Source organism: Fundulus heteroclitus, chromosome 20 (genome assembly GCF_011125445.2).
Source record: "Fundulus heteroclitus isolate FHET01 chromosome 20, MU-UCD_Fhet_4.1, whole genome shotgun sequence".
Lineage (NCBI taxonomy): Eukaryota > Metazoa > Chordata > Actinopteri > Cyprinodontiformes > Fundulidae > Fundulus > Fundulus heteroclitus.
The window spans coordinates 44,635,080-44,657,036 of NC_046380.1; the positions used below are offsets into that span (position 1 = coordinate 44,635,080).

General features: G+C 44.7%; 1 protein-coding gene across 1 annotated transcript; it reads left to right on the forward strand.

Annotated features, from left to right (window-relative positions):
• Positions 1-4,990: 4,990 nt before the first annotated feature.
• Positions 4,991-8,897, forward strand: LOC105923626 (acidic mammalian chitinase). Its single transcript, XM_012859602.3, has 12 exons — positions 4,991-5,430; positions 5,537-5,594; positions 5,693-5,719; positions 5,823-6,027; positions 6,179-6,235; positions 6,524-6,689; positions 6,798-6,922; positions 7,003-7,126; positions 7,501-7,683; positions 7,798-7,914; positions 8,033-8,165; positions 8,383-8,897. Exons 2-12 carry the CDS (start codon positions 5,570-5,572, stop codon positions 8,628-8,630), a joined length of 1,410 nt encoding a protein of 469 aa, XP_012715056.2. The 5' UTR covers positions 4,991-5,430; positions 5,537-5,569; the 3' UTR covers positions 8,631-8,897.
• The last annotated feature ends 13,060 nt before the right edge of the window (positions 8,898-21,957 follow it).

Below are 21,957 nucleotides of genomic sequence, written 5' to 3' on the forward strand. Positions count from 1 at the left end.
CTGGAGATCTGTCGAAGACAGTGGCCTTTCGCATACCACTCAGGTTAATACTCTGGCATCCTCCTGCTGTCCATGCGCAGTTCTTATAGCGCGGCCCGACGCTGCTGAACCAACCGTAGGTGTGCGTGCCCCGCCCACCAGTCAACCGCAAACACCTGCGGAGGGAAGCAGAGAGGGCAGGGCCGGCAGAAACTGCACAGCTCTGCTAGCTGAGTCCTGACACCACCCCCCCCCTCAACGGTCGCCACCTGGCGACCTTAAGGAGGACGTGGAGGGACGAGAGGACAAGAAAGCATTGATCAGGGAGCTGTCACGAATTGAAGACCCAGGAACCCACGAACGATCCTCGGGACCGCAGCCCACCCAATCGACGAGGCACTGATATCCTCTACCGCGCCGACGGGAGGCAATGATCCTCTGGACCTGACGTCCGAGATGGTCAAGGGTGGGTGGTGGGGGTTCGGCCGGAGGGCCACACGGACTGGGGAGGACGGGCTTGATCAGAGAGACATGAAACGTAGGATGAGCTCGGGAGTGAGACGGGAGGCGGAGACGGACGGCTGTGGGGCTGATGATGGAAACTATCTCATAGGGACCAGTAAAACGTGGAGACAATTTGCGGCAGGAGGACTTGGCTGGAATGTCCCTAGTGGACAACCAAACTCGCTGACCGGGGTGGTAGGTGGGAGCCGGAATTCGCCTCCGATCAGCGAATCGACGGTTTCTTTCAGCTGACGTCTTCAGGGCTTGGATTGTCTGGGCCCAGAATTGTTTGCAGCGGTTGATGTGAGGGCATGGAGGGGGCGGCGATCTGGCTGTAACTACGGATGAAGCGGCGGTAGAAATTGGCAAAACCGAGGAAACGTTGCAGCTCCTTGCGGTTCTCGGGCACCGGCCACTCGATGACAGCCTTGATCTTTTCTGAGTCTGATCGGACCCGCCCCCCTTCCAAGATCAGACCAAGGAAGGTAACGGAAGGCTTGTGGAACTCGCACTTTTCGGCTTTGATGAAAAGTTGGTTCTCGAGGAGTCGTTGGAGTACGAGGCGCACATGACGTTGATGCTCTGAGAGGGTTTGGGAGTAAATGAGGATGTCATCCAAATAAACGAAAACGAAGAGGTTCAGGAAGTCACAAAGTATGTCGTTTACCAGAGCTTGGAAAACCGCCGGAGCGTTGCAGAGACCAAAGGGCATCACCATGTATTCGAAGTGACCCAGCGGTGTTTTGAAAGCCATTTTCCACTCATCCCCCCCGGCGGATCCTGACCAAGTGGTAAGCATTACGCAGATCTAACTTGGTGAAGATGGTGGCGGACTGAACCGGTTCGAGTGCGTAGGAGAGGAGTGGGAGGGGGTATTTATTCTTGACCGTAATAGCGTTTAGCCCGCGGTAATCGATACATGGGCGAAGGGTGCCATCCTATTTAGCGACAAAAAAGAACTCTGCCCCGAGGGGGGAGGACGATGGTCTAATCAACCCAGCAGCTAGTGACTCTTTAATATATTTCTCTAACGCCTGCCGCTCAGCTCGAGAAATATTGTACAGGCGGCTGGTTGGCAGCGGCGCGCCCGGCAGAAGGTCGATCGCACAGTCGTACGGCCGATGGGGCGGCAACGAGCTTGCCTGAGACTTACTGAAAACTAGCTTAAGGTCTCGGTATGACTCGGGTATTAGTCCTAAAATCTCCAGATCCACCTCAGCTGAGGGCTGAGCGGAGATCGGGCTGGCAGGGACTGCAGACTGTAAGCAACTAGAGAGGCACTCAGGTGACCAGGCTTCGATTCGCCGGTCGGTCCAGTTTATGTGTGGGTTGTGCTGTTTCAACCACGAAAGCCCAGGACAAGCGAAGCCTGTTTTACAGGGAAAATTAAAAAGGTAGTTCGTTCTCTGTGGTTTCCCGAAACTACGAACTCCAGGGGCTTAGTTCGGTGGGTAATACATGGGAGGATCCCACCATTTAGGGCTGAGACACGGAGAGGGGTGCGAAGGGGCACAGTCTCGAGCTGGGAACAAAGAACAAAAGACTGGACGATTAAATTAAAATCGCACCCTGAATCTATCAGGGCAGACAACTTAAAGGTTTCTTGAAAAGTAACAATAGTTGCGCTAAGGCAAAGTCGCGATGGGGCAGGGGCGAACAACATAGGTTGGTCCGCCGACTTCCCTGCTACAGCCGGCTGGCCCGTTCTTTTGGCCGTTCGGGGCAATCATTTATGTAGTGACGGGAAGAAGCGCAATAAAGGCACAACCTGGCAGTCATGCGCTGCTGCCTCTCCTCGGGAGTTAACCGCAACCGGCCCAGCTGCATGGGCTCGGGTGGAGAAGGAGGGGCCGCAGGGGGTGGGGAAGCCGCTGCGGGTTTAACATATGCCGAGTCCGGGAGTCGGGCCGTGAGAACTCTTTCAGTTCTGCCCTTAAACCTCCCCGTGAGCGCGATCTGCTCATTTAAGGATGTGGGTTCCTCTAGGTGAGCCAATTCATCCTTTAAGGGTTCATCTAGGGATTGGAAAAACACAGTTTTAAGCGCGCGCTGTTCCCAGCCGGCTGCCGCCGCCAGAGTGCGAAACTCTATGGCATAATCTGCGACGCGCCGCCCCCGCTGCCTGAGGGCAAGGAGGTGTCTGGAGTCTTGGACTTCGTCAGATTCCGCCGCAAAAACCATCTTAAACTCAGTCAAGAACTCACTAAAAGTGCAGCCGAATTGATTACAATCGGGGAAACGGGACTCAGCCCATCTGAGAGCTCTTCCCAAGAGTAAGCGCAAAATATAAGCAATCTTTGCATCGTCATGGGGAAACGAGCGAGGGCAGCGATTAAAAGTGAGGGAACATTGAAACAAAAAACCTCCACAGTCCACGCTGTTCCCCGAGAACTTCTCGGGGCTGGGTGAGGATGTCTCGGGAGTAGGCGGAGACGCTTCGGCTGTCGGGAGCTCGGGGGAGGGGCCCGGGGATGCGGAAGCGACGGGCTGTGAGGTTGCGCTGAGGATGCCTGTCAGCTGTTGGATCTGGGCGGCTACGCCCTGGAGCTGACCCTGCATGGCAATAACGGTGGATTCAAGGCCCCGAATTTGGTCCTGCTGAGCGGTTAACGCTCTGCCGAACGTGTCCGTGGGTTCGGTCTGGCCAGAGTATTCTTCTGTCATGGCTGGTTTTAAGTGTTTGGTCCACATGCAGGACACGAACGGCAGCAGGGATCAGTTTCGAAGGATTTATTTAAACAGAAGATCAGAGTACGAGGACAGCGGGAACGAGGGCCGACCAGGACGCGTTCAGACGCTGCAAGGGAAAGGGAAACGTCAAAAGGGGTTGATGGAACCTATCAACTGGGCGCAGGAAACCGGGCCGGGGAGGATGGGGCGGACTCAGCCTTGCCTGATGGAGCTGGTGGCAGGTGTCTCAGTGACCGGCGGGCGCAGGCTGAACGGAATCCGAGCAGCGCCGGAGAATCCAGAGGTCCAGGAGCAGCAGGAGGAACCAGGTGAGTCCCAAGGGGTTTCAGCTCGGAGACTTGGCACGGGGAAGGGATCCGAGGAACCGTACTGAGCGGGCACAGGTGACTTCTAGAGAGGGATCCGCCGTGGGGGGCGATCAGGTGAGACCTGGAGAGCACAGAGAAAGGATCAGTTTGTAAAAAACTGGAGATCTGTCGAAGACAGTGGCCTTTCGCATACCACTCAGGTTAATACTCTGGCATCCTCCTGCTGTCCGTGCGCAGTTCTTATAGCGCGGCCCGACGCTGCTGAACCAACCGTAGGTGTGCGTGCCCCGCCCACCAGTCAACCGCAAACACCTGCGGAGGGAAGCAGAGAGGGCAGGGCCGGCAGAAACTGCACGGCTCTGCTAGCTGAGTCCTGACAATAGGTTTGTGCTAAATAGCATTAAAACCTTGTCGGCGCATAATTTAAACAATTCTAAAAACTCTTTACTTTGGCTCCAGTAGCTATGTTTAACCTTGGTTCATAGATGGTATGTACTCAGTTTTAAGTTGACACTTAAGCCGTAATAAAGACTTCAACTGATAAACATTAGATTTACCCTGATGTTTGAATCCTGGACACATCATGAAGACCTTTGCAAGAACAACTGTTCAAAGCAAGGAGTCAGTTACATAAGCATCAAAACACTTATATAATAAACTTCTTGGTAATTAAAAGGCAGAAATATAAATGCACTTTAACTAAGCTAAATCTATAAAAGTCCAAATTTTTGTGCCTTACCAATTGCAAAAATATAGTGCTGTTTTTTGTGACATATTAGTAGAACACCTAAAAGATGGTTAAAATGTATATTGCGGATGGATAAACGTTTTTGTTTGAAGAAATATGTCTAAAATTGGGAGTACTTCTCCTTTAGTACATTATACTTAGTTGCTCCACTTTGGAATGCACTGAATATTGTAATTAGTCTAACTGCAAATATACATTTAAATATTCTTGGTTTACTTATTCAGACAAATAATATTTATTGTATCATTGGTCTAAAGTTTATATCAATCATTATACAATTCTTAATATATGAACTTCACAGCTGTTATGTGCTCCAAGCTGGCCAGAACTGCAGCTAAATATCCCTGAGGGCAGAAGTATAAACAGCAGGATGAAGAATATCTTGATGGACAATGGTCAATGTTCATTGCAAGGGTTCCATAAAAAAGACATAGTAATTAAATGTATCAATTTAGAAACCAAAATGGAAACATATCACAGTTTTGAAATTATTTAATTTTCCATCTCATGTTGCTGCATGTTTTTAGATTGTTGTTGTTTTATAGAGGTTGCCTGTTTGCTTCCGGGTGTGTTCTAGAATTTAGTTAGTTAATACAACCATGAAAACATTGATTTAAGAATGTTATGGTAAACTGAAATACATCATAATCTTTGTATATTTCATCAGTTTATTCTTCTTTTTGAGAATCGGGTTTTATTTGTTATTTTGCTGTTAACTTAAGAATTTTGTTTATTGGACATTAGGTTTATTGTTCTAGCTATAGAACAACAAGCCTAAAAGCCTGAATTATAACTAAGACTAAAACAGCTATAAAGAATACAGCAGTGGTGTTTCATTTGTTAAATAAGAGTTTAAATGATAAAATACCCAGGTCATTTTGATCCTATCTATTCTTTTAACAAGTTCTCCTGACAACAGCAACAATATTTTACTGATGCAGAGTGCTCAAAGGTCATTTTGGCAGATCAATGATATGATAATATGTACTTTGTTGCAAAATCTCAATTACACCAAGACCCTGACCAAGTAAATTATTGTCTATATGTAGCATCGTGCCATCTTATCGTTACATGTTCTAATAATCATTACATTTATGGTCCTAGTTTGTGAGAGGTTGGTACAACTTTCGCTCTCTCTTCACAAGTATATAAAAGGCCACAGTTTGCTGCCACTCTTTGGATGTTTGATCTGGTCCCACGGTGAGTTGATAAGGGGAAGAACAACTTTTAATTTTTTAGCACAGACTATCCATGCAGTGACTTTCCTGTGTTACTAATTTAAAAACTCTGCTTTCTTTTTGCTTAGTCATCTAAAGAAGTTATTGAATAAAGATACAACATGGCAAAGCTCATATTGCTCACAGGTATTGTCGTAAAAACTGTTCAACTACCATTCTGAGATACATAGGTCTAAATTGTTGAATGTTTGATTTAATTTGTCTCTCCGTTTTTTTAACCTAAGCCTTGTGTCTGGTGTTATTCCAGCTGGGTAAGCTACAATACATTTTCATCAACCATAATCATTTACATGTTGAATTTTGGAGAAAATACATTATAGAATTATTCTTTAATATTCTATTGCTCCTTCACAGCACATACCAACAGAATGGAGTGCTATTTCACCAACTGGTCTCAGTACAGGCCTGGTGATGGGAAATTCCTGCCACAAAATGTAGATCCCTTCCTGTGTACCTCTCTTATCTATGCCTTCTCCATCATCAATCATGCCAATGAGCTGGTTACCTATGAATGGAATGATGATGTCCTATACAAGGCCTTCAACGACCTGAAAACAAAGTAAGTCAATATTGTAAGGATCCTCTTGTCAGATGTTAGCTACAAAGAATGTTTTAAACTGAAAGGTGTTTAGCAATACTGTGCTAATTATTTGTTATCAGAATTGCATGGGGGACAATAACATGTTCTTATAACACGTTTTCTACCCCAGGAATCCTCATTTAAAGACTCTGCTGGCTGTTGGTGGCTGGAACTTTGGCTCAACTCAGTAAGTGATGACTTTCTGACTCACAAGTAATACATCTTGAAACTCTAAACTTTTGAAATATTTCAAGTTGAGTAACGTTTTAACTAAGTAGAGAGAGCCATATTTTATAACTTTCAGCTGCTAGCTGCTCTTTTCTGACTAGATTCTCAGCTAATCCATTTGACTAAAATCTTCTATATCAATAAAGTGTGTTTTCAGTTCAACAAATTACAAATACTTACATGATCTACACTAAAAGGTCAAACTCTGTCTAAAAGTGGTTTTGTCAATAAAACTTGTTTTCTGTAGGTTTTCCATCATGGTTTCCACTCCAGAAAACCGTCAGAAGTTTATCCAATCTTCAATCAAATTCCTGAGGACTCATGGATTTGATGGACTGGATCTGGACTGGGAGTATCCAGGTGCTCGTGGAAGTCCCCCTGAAGATAAGCAAAGGTTTACTCTTCTCTGCAGAGTGAGTAGAAAACCGTTTTTGCTCAGATCTCTTTTCAACAATAATTTCCCCAGGTTTTTGTTGTTGTATTTTTCCTCTTTACTCACACCTTTGGTGTAATTATTGCAGGAACTTGCTGCAGCCTATGCAGAAGAAGCTAAATCCACCGGGAAACCTCAGCTCATGTTGACTGCTGCAGTGTCTGCTGGAAAAGGTACCATTGACGGTGGATATGAGATTGCTGAAATTGCCAAGTAGGTACTATTTCAAGTTGTTTCTCACAGGAAAACTAAGAGTTGTGAAAATATTTTGGCTAAGGATTGTCTTTACCTAGGGATCTAGATTTCATCAATGTTATGACCTATGACTTCCATGGAACTTGGGAGCAGTTCACTGGCCATAACAGTCCGCTTTACCGTGGATCTGAGGATTTTGGTGACCTCATCTATTTCAATACTGTACGTATCCCTTGGAAAAGATTATAAGGTTAAGCTTAAGTTTTTTTTCTACTTTAGTGTTGCAGCATTTTATTTTGTGCATGCAAAGACCCTGGTTCTTCCCATGACCCTAAAATATGTATGTCAGGTTAACTGTCCCTTAATTTACCCTTAGGTGTAATTGTGTGTGTGCAAGGTTGTTTGTTCTGTGTGAATCTGTATTGCCCAGAGAAGGACTGGAAACCTGTCCAAAGTGTACCCCACGTCTCATCCACTGACCACATGAGATAGGGGGAATTTTTCTGAGACCCTGCAAGGGCTTGGCATTGGCAAAATATGAATGAATTGATTGTTTCTTTTACAGTATTTCACATTTTGTTTCATTCAATTCTTAGGACTATGCCATGAGGTACTGGAGAGACAATGGCACCCCAGCAGAGAAGCTGAGAATGGGATTTGCAGCCTACGGTCGTACCTTCCGTCTAACCTCTTCAGATACAGGTGTTGGAGCCCCTGCTAGTGGCCCCGCATCAGCTGGACCATACACCCGCGAAGCTGGATTCTGGTCTTACTATGAAGTAAAAAGCTCCTTTTGGATAGTTATTTGGCATGAAATAGTCCATAAACAACATGAAAATTGTATGTATAAAATACAAAGCTCTCTATACCTGACAATTCTTTATATCATTTAGATCTGCACCTTCCTGAAGGGCACCCCCATCCAGTGGATCAGTGACCAGAAAGTTCCCTATGCGACTAAAAATAATGAGTGGGTAGGATTCGACAACAAGGAAAGCTACCAAATCAAGGTATGTAAGGCTTTTTGTGTCAAATCTATACTCTCAACACATTTAGTGTGTGTGTGTGTGTGTGTGTGTGTGTGTGTGTGGTGATTCCAACAGCTTCTCTTTATTGCTTTCATCATAGGTCAGCTACCTGCAGGAGCAGAAGTTTGGCGGTGCTTTTGTATGGGCCCTTGATTTAGATGACTTTGCTGGAAAATTCTGTGGAGAAGGAAACCACCCTCTCCTTTCCCATCTTCGCAGTCTTCTTAATATTGGTAAGGCATGAGTTTCCTTTAATAGTCACAAATGCTGCTTACCAGTGTGGATTTCTGGTGGCAATGATTTAGTCAACCCTACCAAATACTAGAAAGATAATGTTATTAATATTTTTGTTGTTTTATTTTTACAAAAGGGAGACACTAATTAATTAATTAAGTGTTGAGCTAACCTTTGAAAGTTATTTAGTAGTATTTATTTTTTTTGTCTATTCAGAGCTTCCACCACTGCCCTCAACCACCACCCCCAAACCTGGCGCTAGCACTACATCTCCAACCACCACCACCACCACCACTACACATGCTCCAGGACCTGGCTTCTGCAATGGTAAACCTGATGGCCTGTATCCCAACCCAGACGACAGGACCAGTTTCTACATGTGTGCTGCAGGCATCACACACGTGAGGTTCTGTGGAACTGGATCGGTCTTTGAGGACAACTGCAAGTGCTGCGTTTGGCCTTGAGCTTTCAATGGTAGTAAAACACAATAAAGCTGACACCAACAATTGAAAAGACTCTAAATTCCCTCTTCCATCCATCTACTGTTTGTGTAATCAGGTACCTATATGTACTATTAGCACAGAAAAAATGTATAGTTTTAGTGACGTATGGGACAAGAAATATAATTTGCAAACATATACCAGCTAAAAGAAACTACCTTTATACCCTTGACAACACTACGGAGAGCTGTCAATGTATATGTCATTGGAAATAAAGGAATAAAAACATTTTCTCAGTGTAACTCATTATACCTGCAGGATATGAAACTATGCAATTACCTCAGTTACATCTAAAGGAGAAACTGGGATGTTTACAAGCCTCATAACTCTATCGCAACTATGAACCACAACCAGCTCCACTAAACCTAGCTGATTAACTGGAACATAAATATATTAAAGGAGCATAGCATAAGTTCCAGAGTTTTTTCAGAAGTTTGCCCCCTCTGGTGACAAGTTGAAATGACACCAAAGTTGTGCATGTAGAAACGTCTTCAAACTACAGAAAACTAGTCCTACTGCCCATTACTAAGGGAGTGGACCTGTTTCTGTTGAATTTGCATGTTAATAGGCCTTTGTTAGGCAGTAGTATTTAACTTGATACTCCACATTACTCCAGATTTTTTGAATTGAGAAAGCTTTCTGGATAGGAAGCGAAATGTCTTCAAACTACGGAAAACTAGTCCAGTTGGTTTGTTTTGTTTTTTACTTTTTTTTTTGGAATGACCATGACCTGGATGACTGAGAATCTTCACCAGCACCATGAAATAATGAAATGAAAAAATTAAATATTGAAATGAAATAAATATACCATTAAACGTTCCAATGAATAATTAAATGTACAGTTTATTTAATACATCATTAAACAATTAAAGGGCCGTTTACACTACATTTTTTTAACCGAGCCGAGCCGAGACCAGTCCGAGCTTGGATCAGTTAACCAAGCCGAGACGACCGTTTACACACCACACTATCCCGGTTCCTTGGTTTCTCTTCGCCTCCTAGTGACGATCTGCGGTACTGCTGCTCTCTGGGATTGAAGGCGGGACCGAGCAAATCAAAATGGCGGCGCCCGTAACATTCAGGATGTTATGGTTAGACAGAGTTGGCTTTTGGGACGTGGATAAGAAAAACGAACGTCTAATAAGGATTTACAGACGCAGGAAACAACAACAGACACTAAGGTTCACCACACTGCTAAGCAGAATCATCACTGGAAATTGTGTGGCACGGTAAGGAAGCTAGTATTATTATGAATGTCTGAAATTTGTCTGAATAGAGTGTGAATCAGACGTGCAGCCAGACACGCCGGAAAAACCGTGGACAGTCAGCTGACTGTAAGGGGATGACGCGGTCTGCTCATGCGCTCTTCGTTATCAGGTAACCGGGATAAAAAAAAAAACAGTCCGAGACCTGCTCAGGAACTGGTCTGCAGTTAGCGCGGTCCGGTTATGTTTAGCGTGGTCCAGTTCAGTCTGCTGACCATTTACACACAAGAGTTATCTCGGTTACCGAGCTCGGACTGGTCTCGGCTCGGTTAAAAAAGTGTAGTGTAAACGGGCCTTAAATGTACCATTAAATCATGATATGGAAAATGAAATATTTTAAAATACCATTATACCATTCTGGTTGGGTGGCCCGTACGGGTCATGTTGGCCCCCTACCCTAGGGGGCCTGGTCCGGGTGCGGGATGGGGGATTGGGAACGAGCAGTTGGGTCGCTGGATTGTGGTGCACCCCCCACTTGGGATTGTTGGATGTGAGTGTTATGTGTAAATGTGTGTACACCGTTGTCCTCTGTGTGTTGTGCGATTATACACTGTTTAAAGTTATTTAATGTTTCATAAATAACATTTATTTCTGTTAAGTATTGTCTGGTGATGATCAGCTCTTAAGCTGATATTAAGACAATGGTTGAAAGGGATGAATTCGAGCACTAGCGATCTTTTAACAGAAATAAAACAACAGAAATAAAATGAACATCCAGAGAACATCACTATGTAATGCTGTTTATCTGAATTAACACAATATTTCGATTAACAAATCCTCTCTACTAGGCTAGTGAAACTTAGCTAAACTACTAAGCAAAATGAAGATAAAAAGAAGCTAAGCTAAGGAACTATTTTTTCATGCAAAACACACAAAAGACAAAACAAGAGTGGTTGATCACAATCAGAATACTTCAGTGAATCCTGGTTCACTGCAGATCTGATTCCAAAAGCATGGAATGGACTTAAAAAACATTTGGCATGTGTTTCAACCCATTCACAATGCAATGCCCAAGTTAACCAGAACATTATTTTGAGTAAATAATATTCTGAAGACTGATTTGCTCAGTAAAATCACTTAACCTTATGACGGCTGATCTTATTAATACCGATCCTACCTCCGGGCGCTGGGAGTCGCTGCAGCGATCGTCGCTAACCTGATTAAAGTCTATAGTTATCAAAATTGCCTTGAAAACCGGCATTAATATACCATATTGATGCGGAAATAAGGTTCATAACCTCATCGAAGGATGGCGGAGCAGAACATGGTTTAAAACAAACTCCTTTTGAAATTAAGGTGACCAGATTTCTGAAATCAAATCTGGGGACATTTCTTGCTCGTACATAAAAAACAATACATCTCATCAAGACGAAATTAGGAAACGGGGACAGTAATGGTTTCATTTATTTTTACATATTTATTAATATTTAAACAACAAAAAATGAAGTGTAAAAGCCAGGAATGTGCCTCTCCACACTTTTAGTATATCCTAAGATGAATAAAATTCATAAATAGTGTTAATAGAAAACTAGAACTGTGTCTTTGGGTTGGGAGTGGGTGTGGAGGGGTCCAGAGTGGTTAGCAGGGTTTTTCAATTTTGTGGGGCCCAAAGAGCTCTGCCACCTCCTAAGGGGAGAGTGACATGAGGAAAAGAAAAACCAGTAAATACAAACATTTAGACTGTGGCTCTCTGTGAAGACAGAGTTCCTCAAACTTTTAAAAAAGTGCAACAAATACTTATTCTGCTCATGTCTACATACCTATGAGCAATAGGTTTTCTGCATTAACATAAAAAAGAAGTAGTGGTCAAGCCCGCAGGTAAAGGGTGATACATGTTTCTTACTGTCACCTGGCCACATCAGGGGCCTGTGCATCTCAAATAAGCAGATTAATTTCTTTCCATAATGGGCTATAAGCACAGCTCCACTACTTTCTGAACCTCAGCATCTCTTTTGTTTCCTTTCTTTCTTTACTGGACAAGCTGATTAATCCAGGTGTGTCTGGCTGGTTACTGAAGTCAGACACACCTGGATTAATCAGGAGCTGCTGAGCTTCAGGAAGAAGTGGAGCTGTGCATGGAGCCTGTTTGGGACAAGAAAATGGGTTTTGGTGATGTGAGGTGAAACAAAGGCACAGACTTGGAGACCCCTTGGATCAGTGTGCAGCATGAGCATGTATAAACTTACACAAAGTGTGTATAACTACATTATGTGTATGGTAGTAGTTGATGTGCCAGTATATTGTTTGCTCCTATAAGGTGAGTTAACTCCGGTCAGTGAGTCAGATAACATGAGATCATCTCCGGTTTCTTCAAGGCCTTCTGTGTCTGAAGAGCCATCAGCCACGGTATCCAGAGGTCTGGATAAAATAAGAGGAGAAGAGAATGTATTATGTGCAGAACTGACATTTTTAAGACACAATAAAAAATACAACTAATCTGCCTCTTAGTTCTGCCACAGCAAGGAAAGTGCAGTGGAACTCATGTTCAGTGCAGAAACTCAGAAAGAGGTTATATCCTCAGACAATTAGGCTTCTCAACTCAAACCTGAGTCACTCTGTTTTACATAGCATACTAAACACACTACATTATCTAATACATTAGTTTATCACTTAAATCATGTCAACGCTTTATCGCTTGAACTTTAATAATATTCCAAGTAAAATTTTATCTCTTCTCATCAAGTGTTCTTTCCATCAGTGTTCCTATTTTCCTCCACCCATTTAATCTCCTTTCTGACTTCCTATCCTCTTCCTCTCTCCTCTTGTATCAATCTTACATTATTCTAAAACAGACATTATATAATTAAAATCAGTTCCAAAAACATTAGAATGTACAACATGAAAACTTCCAATTATTATTTTTATTATTATATTATCTAATTAAATACTACAAATCTATTTACCACAATATTAGGAGCTACAAGCAAAAACAACATAATGAATGGACATTAAACAGGTGGTTATCTCTTCCATCATTCTCAGATCATGTAGATCTTTTCTCATTGAGTTCTCCTGTTACTGACTCCTATTTTTTCATGAGGAGCTTTCATATATCCAAAGTGAGCAGTAGAAAAGCTAAACCTAAGACTGGAAGTCTATGCTCATAAATCAGCAAAACATCTAGTAATAACTCTACTTCCAACTATCTGAAATATAAAGTAAAGGTCACCAATCAGTTCTAAAACATCTTTAGAAGAACTCTTGTTGGTCCCTGGAGAACCAGCGTACCATAGCGCCTTACAAGGAGTTTTCAATTATTCTGTTACATTTTATCCAAGTGTCTTTTACTGATGTGAGCAGCAACTCGTGGTCTTGTCTTACTTTTTATTGATAATTTTTAACCTGGACAAAAACCAAACATTTATCACAGGATCAGCCCGATCCAAATACTTACCATGACACAGGGCAGCTCCCCTTGTAACAACGAATTTCCACTTCTTCTTCTTCTGTTTTAAAAGTGGTGCGCTCTTCTTCTTCTTCTTCTGCCTCTTCGTGTTTTAATGGCATCTGACATCCAAAAGTATCATTACCGCCATCTAGTGGTGCGCGCAGCGCACCCAGTTACCGCAACACTTATTCCTCCTCGGTAAAACCGGGGACATTTCCGGGGACAGCTTTAGCCGGGGACAGGTGGTCCAAAACGGGGACAGTCCCCGGAAATCGGGGACGTCTGGTCACCCTATTTGAAATGTCCGAAACCGGATGTTAGCAAGGCTAATAGCAGTTTGGCTAGTGGGCGTTCGGCACTAACAAATAAAGGCTTTAGCTTTATTTTTAGTCATAATGAGTGGGAGATAACCTTCCTGTTAAAACCATAAAATACACTCAAATCAGTACCATAAACGGAAGGCTAGCGTGAGCTATTTCGTTAGCCCTTTGTTCTAAAGCACCATGTGTACAACGGACGGTTTACAAGACATTTCCCAATAAACCTTTTAACTTCACCCTCAGCTCGCTGCCCAATCTGTTGGTGCCTCATGTGTGAGCTTTGTCCACTTTGGCCGTTCCAGGAAGGACATAATAGCAGGGAGATCCGTTGGTTTCTTCTTGACAGGCTTGCGTTTAGCCCTGCAGCATGAGCTAACAGCGTGGTCGGGGTCAGAGGCCCTTCAATAGTCGGATCGTTCAGCTTGTCTGGTGAGGTGAGGCATCCACCGTCTCGCGTCTGCTTTCCTGCAACAGGTGACAACAATGAACAAAGCTGTTTCGGTGATCTGTACTTTGCGGCTGGTTTGTGCAGCAGTCAGAGTGAAACTTAGATCTGTCCCAGTGTGTTGTTTATCCGGATTCAGTCAGGTCCTCTGCTTCCCCTTGGTCATTCCATTGAAGCAGCAGGTCAGTTCAGCAGACCCTGGGTCAAGCATGGCTTGTGTAGGCACCTTCCCTCAGCTGCAGGCTTGTGTGTCGGTCAGGGCCGACCAGGCCCTCATGGTCCAGGCCTTCTTTGTCTGCTCTGAGAGAGCTGCTGTAGAGCTGAAGACGTCTGCAGAAGTGAAGAGCTGAAGAGGGAGTCTGTGTCTGTGGGAGGAAGTTGTTGTAGCAGCATGACCCCTGGTGAGAGGAAGGGCCGTCCAAGCTGTGAGGGTCTCATGTTGCAGCTCATGTTACCCCCCTCCATACTACATGTTCAGAATTCAATCTGAGATCAACTATTCATCATGGCGTAATTATAGCATAACAAGTGAGTGGGGCACTAGGGTGTGAAGGTGTGAATGAGTTCACATAATTTGAAATACTCCCCGCAGGAATCACAATAAAAGTACTGACATGCATAAATCAAGCGCAGCCCTATGGCAAAAGCTGATTGCCCCACTTGGGAAAGTAAAATGTGTCGACCTCTATTTGGCATTGAGACATCAATTCTTATTGCCACATTGCTAGACAGGACACTGGGAAAATAATAATAATAATAAATGAATACATAAAATACCATTAAATAATCAAACATGCCTTTTAAATTATATTAATTAAATCTAAGTTTGTTGAACAAATTTATTTGAATATACTTTTTTTTACTTTGTATTAATTTACTTCAAGGGTTTGTGCAGCAGACTCATCATGAAATCATTTAAACCGTCAACTTCACCCATCAAACTCAGTGGGCAGGATTAGGGAGAACCTGACACCTGATTGGTTGCTTCATAATGAGCGAGATAAGATAACTTCTCTTTGATTGAATATTGACTCCGAGGTCAATATTTTATCTTTAAATTGCTGAAATATTGTTAAAGCGTTCTTGAGAGAACCAGTGGGCATGGCTAATGGTGATCCTGTCAATCACAGCATCCCCCCATGCTGGACCACAGCAAGCTCTCTCATGAAATTTTTGTTGCAGACCAAACAAGGGATATAGAGGCTGGAGTTGCTCGACCAGTGTGTGGTAAATAAATAGCAACACGTTATTGAAGTTATTTCTGCTCTTTACAGCAAAAATATTGACCTCTCAGTGTTGCTCAGTGTGAAGCAGCATCAGGGTCTCCCTAATCCCACCCAATTCATTTCATGGGTCAATTATTTCATGATGGGTCTGCTGTGCGATGCTATGAAATAAATAAAGACAGAATGAAATAATTAAATATATATTTAAATTAATTTAATTAACAAAAACTACAATTATATATTTGTCATAATTTAAAAGGTGTATTTACTTATTTATTAGCGCATTTAATTTTACTGTGGTGGATGGGTGTGGTATTGATCACGTGGTGTCAGCAGTGATTGTAAGATCACCTGTTTTGCTCACCTGGGGAGTTGTCAGTGAGTGGGTGATGGGGGATGTCTACTTTTCACTGACCGCTTTAAGCGTTGGATGCCTTTTGTACTTTTTGCCTTTGATCACGGCTTGAACCTGTGGATTCATTTTTTTGCTTCATTGCAACTGGTGTTTTGAAGATAACAACAATAAAAGGATCTTAACCGCAGCTTGGACTGAAGTTTTGAATAGCGAGCGCGTCAACAAGAATTCCCCTATTCAGCCGCTCGGCGACGCAGAGTTTGTTTGACTGTCGCCAATATTTACATTTCATAATTTTTTGGTCAATTTCATTGTTTAATAATGTATTAAATAAAGAAATTGTTCATTTAATTATTCAGTGGAACACTTCACAGCACGTTTATTTATATATTGGTACATTTCATGATTTAATGGTACATTAAGTGGTGCATTTATTGATTTCCCTCTACATTTCATTTTACATGTCATTATTTCATGGTATGTTTATTTATTTCATGATATATGTTTTAGTTAATATTGTCCCCTTTAGCCCTGCATAGATATTGCCCCTTTAAATTGAAATAACAAAACCCAATAATCTAATGCAACTCTATAATATTGAATGAAAGGAGCAATAAGTGATCTTTCACCACTAGGTGGTGCTTGAGCACTGTCTGTAGATCAGCGGTTCCCAAACTTTTTTAGCTGCAGATTATAGCAGGGTTTTAGCTGGGTACTTCATTGATGAAATGGAAAACAGGAGCGGAACTCCAACGTGTATCAGGTCAGACCTGGGTACAGAGAACTTCAGTGGAACAGATGTAGATGTTTTTAAGAAGTAATCATGAAGACCAGTTTTTTGAGAGATGCTACATTACTGGCTCAAGTAATCATAACCAAAGGATTGAACAGTGGTGGGGATTTCTAAGAAAACACAATATTGGATGAACGTCTTTCAAGATTTAAAAGGCCAGGACCATTCCTCGGAAGATTTCCTTGAAAGAAAATCTAATACAGTCCTGTCTGGAAATTATTGAGGTAGGTAGCCTGCGTCTTTCTAGCCTCGTGAGACCATCCTGATCTCGCGAGCTTTCAAGGTTTCACTCGCAGATCAGTCTGGCTACTCTCCGTTAAAGAAAATTTGGAGCCGTTCACCAAACGAACGTCCAATCAGCGTTGGCTTTGAGGCGGGTTGAGGTGTGACGCAACGGGAAGCGCGTCAGTTCAGTCTAAACAACATGGCGGCTTCAGCAGATGAAACTAGCGTTAGCGTGGCTATCGAGCAAGTTTTATGGGAATTACAGAGTATTTCTTTGCTGAGCTAACGAGCCTTTACCTGCAGCAGCAAGAGTAGCTTGGCTTGTGGTTGTGTTTTCGTCGTCGCTCGTAACAGAGCGACGACGAATCTGATTGGTTCATTTGGCCCGTCTATCACCAACATAGGCCAATCAGCTAACCAGTATTTTCGCCCCTTCCCAAAGTTACTTCAACGGAAGGTTTCCAGATGGATATGCGGAGCAAATCTATCTGGCGGAGTCAGGTAAGCGTCTTTCTGCATTTTGGTTGAATTAAGATAATACTTTGAGTGGTTGAGTGGGTAATAAATTCATTGTTAACCATTATTCACTTCTTATAGTAAAGTAATAATAGTCACTGCGCACTGCAGTATAGCTATTGGATACTTGGATACTATTGGATACTTTTACAATCACATCTTTCCATAGCTCAGCCTACTGTTAATATTTCTGACAGAATTCCAATGTTGTCTAATATTGACAAAATCCACTGTCCTTATTTGCACAAATGCAGTCCTAAATTAACCTAATCTAAAACTGAAATTAGACTTTAAAGGAGCTATAAAAGTCTTCTTTGTTACACCTCTTAATTCAATTCTTAAAGCCTGTATCTGTCTATGTAGGAACAAAGACGCAGAAAATTTAAACTTGCGTTCTGCTCGACTGCGTGAATCAGTTGTGCTACACCACCTAGAGATCTGTTTAAGTATCGCTCCTTCACAGTAACAATTTAAGGCACAGCATCACAAAAAATGTATACACATTTTCTTTTTTTTAGCAATAAATGGTACCATAATGAACTGTGCTTTTCTAATTACTGTTTAGCATATCGTTACACAATCTAAATAACCGTATTCACATTTTTTAATACTTTACACTTAAGATAGTAGAAAAATTACAACACGTTCTATCAAAAATGCTGTAGGTTTTGAAATACAGCAGCTTTCTCCATTTAAATCTTATATAAGGTTCAGCAGAGCTTTAGAATGCATTTTGCATAGGACTGTACACATTTGTAAAATATACACAGAATTATCCCTGTAAATATTAATTGAACTTTTTTATAGAGGGAACTGCAGCAAGTTGCTCATCTGTAGAACTGCCACAGAACTCATCTCAGCAGGAAGGCTGTGTCCTCAAGTGGACAACCACTGATTTTTTTTACAGCTTTCCCCACCTGTTTGGCACTGCAAACTACCTTAGACCAGTAGTCCATCAACAAATACAGGCTTGTAGAGAGGAATGCCTGCCAAGATGCCCGCGTCCATGTGATAAGACTGTTGACATTTGTTGCCTTGCTATGGCAGAAAACAATCTACACCTACCTGCTGCTCCAGAAGAAGCAATTGAGCTTTACCTCTTTTTGCGAGCTTACATCCATGCTCACCTGTAAAAATAAGCAGGCTACTGGTGCTGTAAGAGTACTTTGGTGAAGACTAGCCTAATCTAGAGAATGTCATGATTTGTCTTTGGATGAACCCGAACACAGCACGCACGCACAGAGCTTGTTCTTGAAGTGAGTTTTATTGTACAGAGTGAAGGGTAAATGACGAGAAGAACCAGAGTCTTTATGGACGGAGATGAAGGGTGCGGAAGCTGGCTGACAGGAGGAGCGCAGGGAGACTGACCGGGAGGAGACTCTGGAGCGGAGGACTTGAGACCGTGAAGCAGCTGCGGGACCGGAGAGCGTGGAACTGTTGCAGAACTTGAGAGCGTGGAGCTGAGTGCAGGACTTGAGAGCGTGGAACAGAGTTGCAGGACTTGAGAGCGTGGAACAGAGTTGCAGGACTTGAGAGCGTGGAACAGAGTTGCAGGACTTGAGAGCGAGGACCAGAGTTGCAGGACTTGAGAGCGAGGACCAGAGTTGCAGGACTTGAGAGCGAGGACCAGAGTTGCAAGACTTGAGAGCGAGGACCAGAGTTGCGGAACTGGAGAGCGTGGAACTGAGTAGCAGAACTGGAGAGCGTGGAACTGAGCTGTAGGACTTGAGAGCGAGGACCAGAGTTGTGAAACTGGAGAGCATGGAACTGAGTAGCAGAACTGGAGAGTGACCGAGACTGAGCTGGAGTGAACACTACGGGCCGGCGACGAGAGCAGAAAGAGGTACGTTTAAATAAGGGTGGAACCAGGTGGAAGCAGTTGCGGGTTAATTGCAGTCTGCCAGGTGAAACCGATCAGGCTGCGCAGGAACGAGAGAGAGGGAGAGAGGCTCAGCATGCAGCCTATAAGCTGCATCCTGACAGTACCCCCCCCCCCCCCCAAGGCCGGACACCGGACGGCCCAGAATCTCCACGCTGGGCGGGTGGAGGGGGCCCAGGAAGGCGGGCAAGAGTCGAAACCGAACACTGAGGGACCAAGGAGCCAGCAAACACGGGGAATCAAAGGGGCCAGAGAACACGGGGAACCAAAGGGGCCAGAGAACACGGGGAACCAAAGGGGCCAGAGAACACTGGGGAACCAAGGAGCTAGAGAACACTGGGGAACCAAGGAGCTAGAGCACAACCAGGGCACGGCACATCAGGGAAAGAGCGAGCGCTTGACAGTGCCGGGGGAAAGAGCGAGCGCTTGACAGCGCCAAAGGGAAGGAACGGGCGCAACACAGCGCCAAAGGGAAGGAACGGGCGCAACACAGCGCCAAAGGGAAGGAACGGGCGCAACACAGCACCAAAGGGAAGGAACGGGCGCAACACAGCGCCAAAAGGGAAGGAACGGGCGTATGGAAACGCCAAAGGGGAGGAACGGGCGTATGGAAACGCCAAAGGGGAGGAACGGGCGTATGGAAACGCCAAAGGGAAGGAACGGGCGCAACACAGCGCCAAAAGGGAAGGAACGGGCGTATGGAAACGCCAAAGGGAAGGAACGGGCGTATGGAAACGCCAAAGGGGAGGAACGGGCGTATGGAAACGCCAAAGGGAAGGAACGGGCGTACTGAAACACTAGGGCTCAACAGTGTACGAAAACGCTGGAGCACTACTAGAAAAATGAGACGCCAGGAATCCACCGGGGCGTGAGGGAAACGCCGGGGTGCAAGGGAAGAGGTCGCCGGGGCGTGAGGGAAACGCCGGGGCACAAGGGAAGAGATCGCCGGGGCGTGAGGGTAACGCCGGGGCACAAGGGAAGGGATTGCCGGGGCGTGAAGTAAACGCCAAGACGCAAGAGAAGAGATCGCCGGGGCGTGAGGGAAACGCCGGGGCGCAAGGGAAGAGATCGCCGGGGCGTGAGGGTAACGCCGGGGCACAAGGGAAGGGATTGCCGGGGCGTGAAGTAAACGCCGAGACGCAAGAGAAGAGATTGCCGGGGTGTGAGGTAAACGCCGAGATGCAAGAGAAGGGGTCGCCGAGGCGTGAGGGAAATGCCGGGGCGCAAGGGAGGAAATTGCCGGGGCGTGTGGTAAACGGCGAGAGGCAAGGGAGAGATTGCCGGGGCGTGAGGGAAACGCCGAGGCAGAACGGGCGCACGGCAGCGCCAAGGGGTAAGTACAGGCGTACTGATATGCTAGGGCTCAACAGCGTACGGAAACGGTGGAGCACAACTAGCGTACAGATAAACCAGGGAAGAGGACGGGCGTATGGAAACGCCAGGGAAAGAACTGGCGTATGGGAACGCCAGAGAAAGGTACAGGCGGACCATAACACTAGGGCTCAACAGCGTATAGAATCGCTGGAGCACAACTGGTGTCTGGTAACGCCTGGGGAAAGAACTGGCGTATGGGAACGTCAGGGGAAGCAAGAACGGAGGGCGTCATAACACGCCGGAACACGAACGGGGGCGTCCAAACACGCCAGAAAACACGAACGGAGGGCGTCCTAACACACCGGGAAACACGAACGGAGGGCGTCCTAACACGCCAGGAAACACGAACGGAGGGCGTCCTAACACGCCAAGGAACAGGGAATGCGCCGAGCCGCAACTGGCCGAGCGCGCCAGAGGCTCAGCCGGCGACATGGGAGCGCCGGAGGGCTCTGGCGGCGGCTTGCATGCGCTGGGCAGCAACAGGCTGGCGCACCAGAGGGCTCAGCCGGTGACTAGAAGCGCCGGAGGGCTCTGGCAGCGCCTAAACACAGAGGAAGACAAGACAGGAGGACTAGGCCAGGGATTACAATGGGCTACTACACTAAGACAGGGACTACTAGACTAAGACGGAGGCTACAAGACTAAGACGGAGGCTACAAGACTAAGACGGAGGCTACAAGACTAAGACAGAGGCTACAAGACTAAGACAGGACTCGAGAGGAACTACAGGGGCTAGACAGGAAAACCCAAACAAACCAGAAAACTAGGAGGGGGACCGAAACCTAGAGCTAAACTATAAAACCAAGCAAAACAAGGAGACAAGGGCAGGTTCAACTAAACTGATGAAAAACTAGATAACTACAGCTAGAAATAGGAACACGAGAAAAACAGGAAATCTAAGGTGAAAACTAAAATTCAGAACCAAAATTCGAAAGCCTAAAGGGAAACCTAGAACAATTAAACCGAACTGAAAATAAACCCAAAGCAAAACAGAAACTCAAATACTTTTTAAGAGAACGGGAAAAAACTCCGAAACACAAAATTCCTAGATAAACCAAACTAAGGTTAAACCTATATAAATGATCAGAAAGCAAAACAACAAACCAAACTAAGAACTCTAAAGGAACACAGGAAAAACTGTAAAACCAAAGAATGTTGAGTAACTCAAAACCTCGGGGCCAAAATAACTCAAAAACAACAACTGAAACTAGAGAATTGGATGTCTAACTAAAAAACGAGAATCTGGAAAATAAATCTGGAAAAAATAAAACTAAACTAGGAAACTAAAGATCTAAGGTGGGAACTTGAGACACGGACAGGAAGTCGAGAGCGGGGATCTTGAGACACGGACAGGAAGTTGAACACGCAGACAGGAACTGAGACGCTGGGCTGCCTCGGAGGCGGGCTCCGCGGAGAACGATCCCTCCAGCGGAGCTCAGCGGCGAAGGCACCCATGGAGACATTACTGAGGCGGAGCAGATCCTGCCAGCTTCCGCACCTAGCTC

What these genes read in the sequence shown, in the direction of transcription:
- LOC105923626 (XM_012859602.3), top strand. Translation starts at nt 5,570, where the DNA reads ATGGCAAAGCTCATATTGCTCACAG. An exon ending in TTCAACGACCTGAAAACAAA is followed by an intron (nt 6,028 to 6,178) that starts GTAAGTCAATAT and finishes TTTCTACCCCAG; the next exon opens with GAATCCTCATTTAAAGACTC. An exon ending in GATTCTGGTCTTACTATGAA is followed by an intron (nt 7,684 to 7,797) that starts GTAAAAAGCTCC and finishes TATATCATTTAG; the next exon opens with ATCTGCACCTTCCTGAAGGG.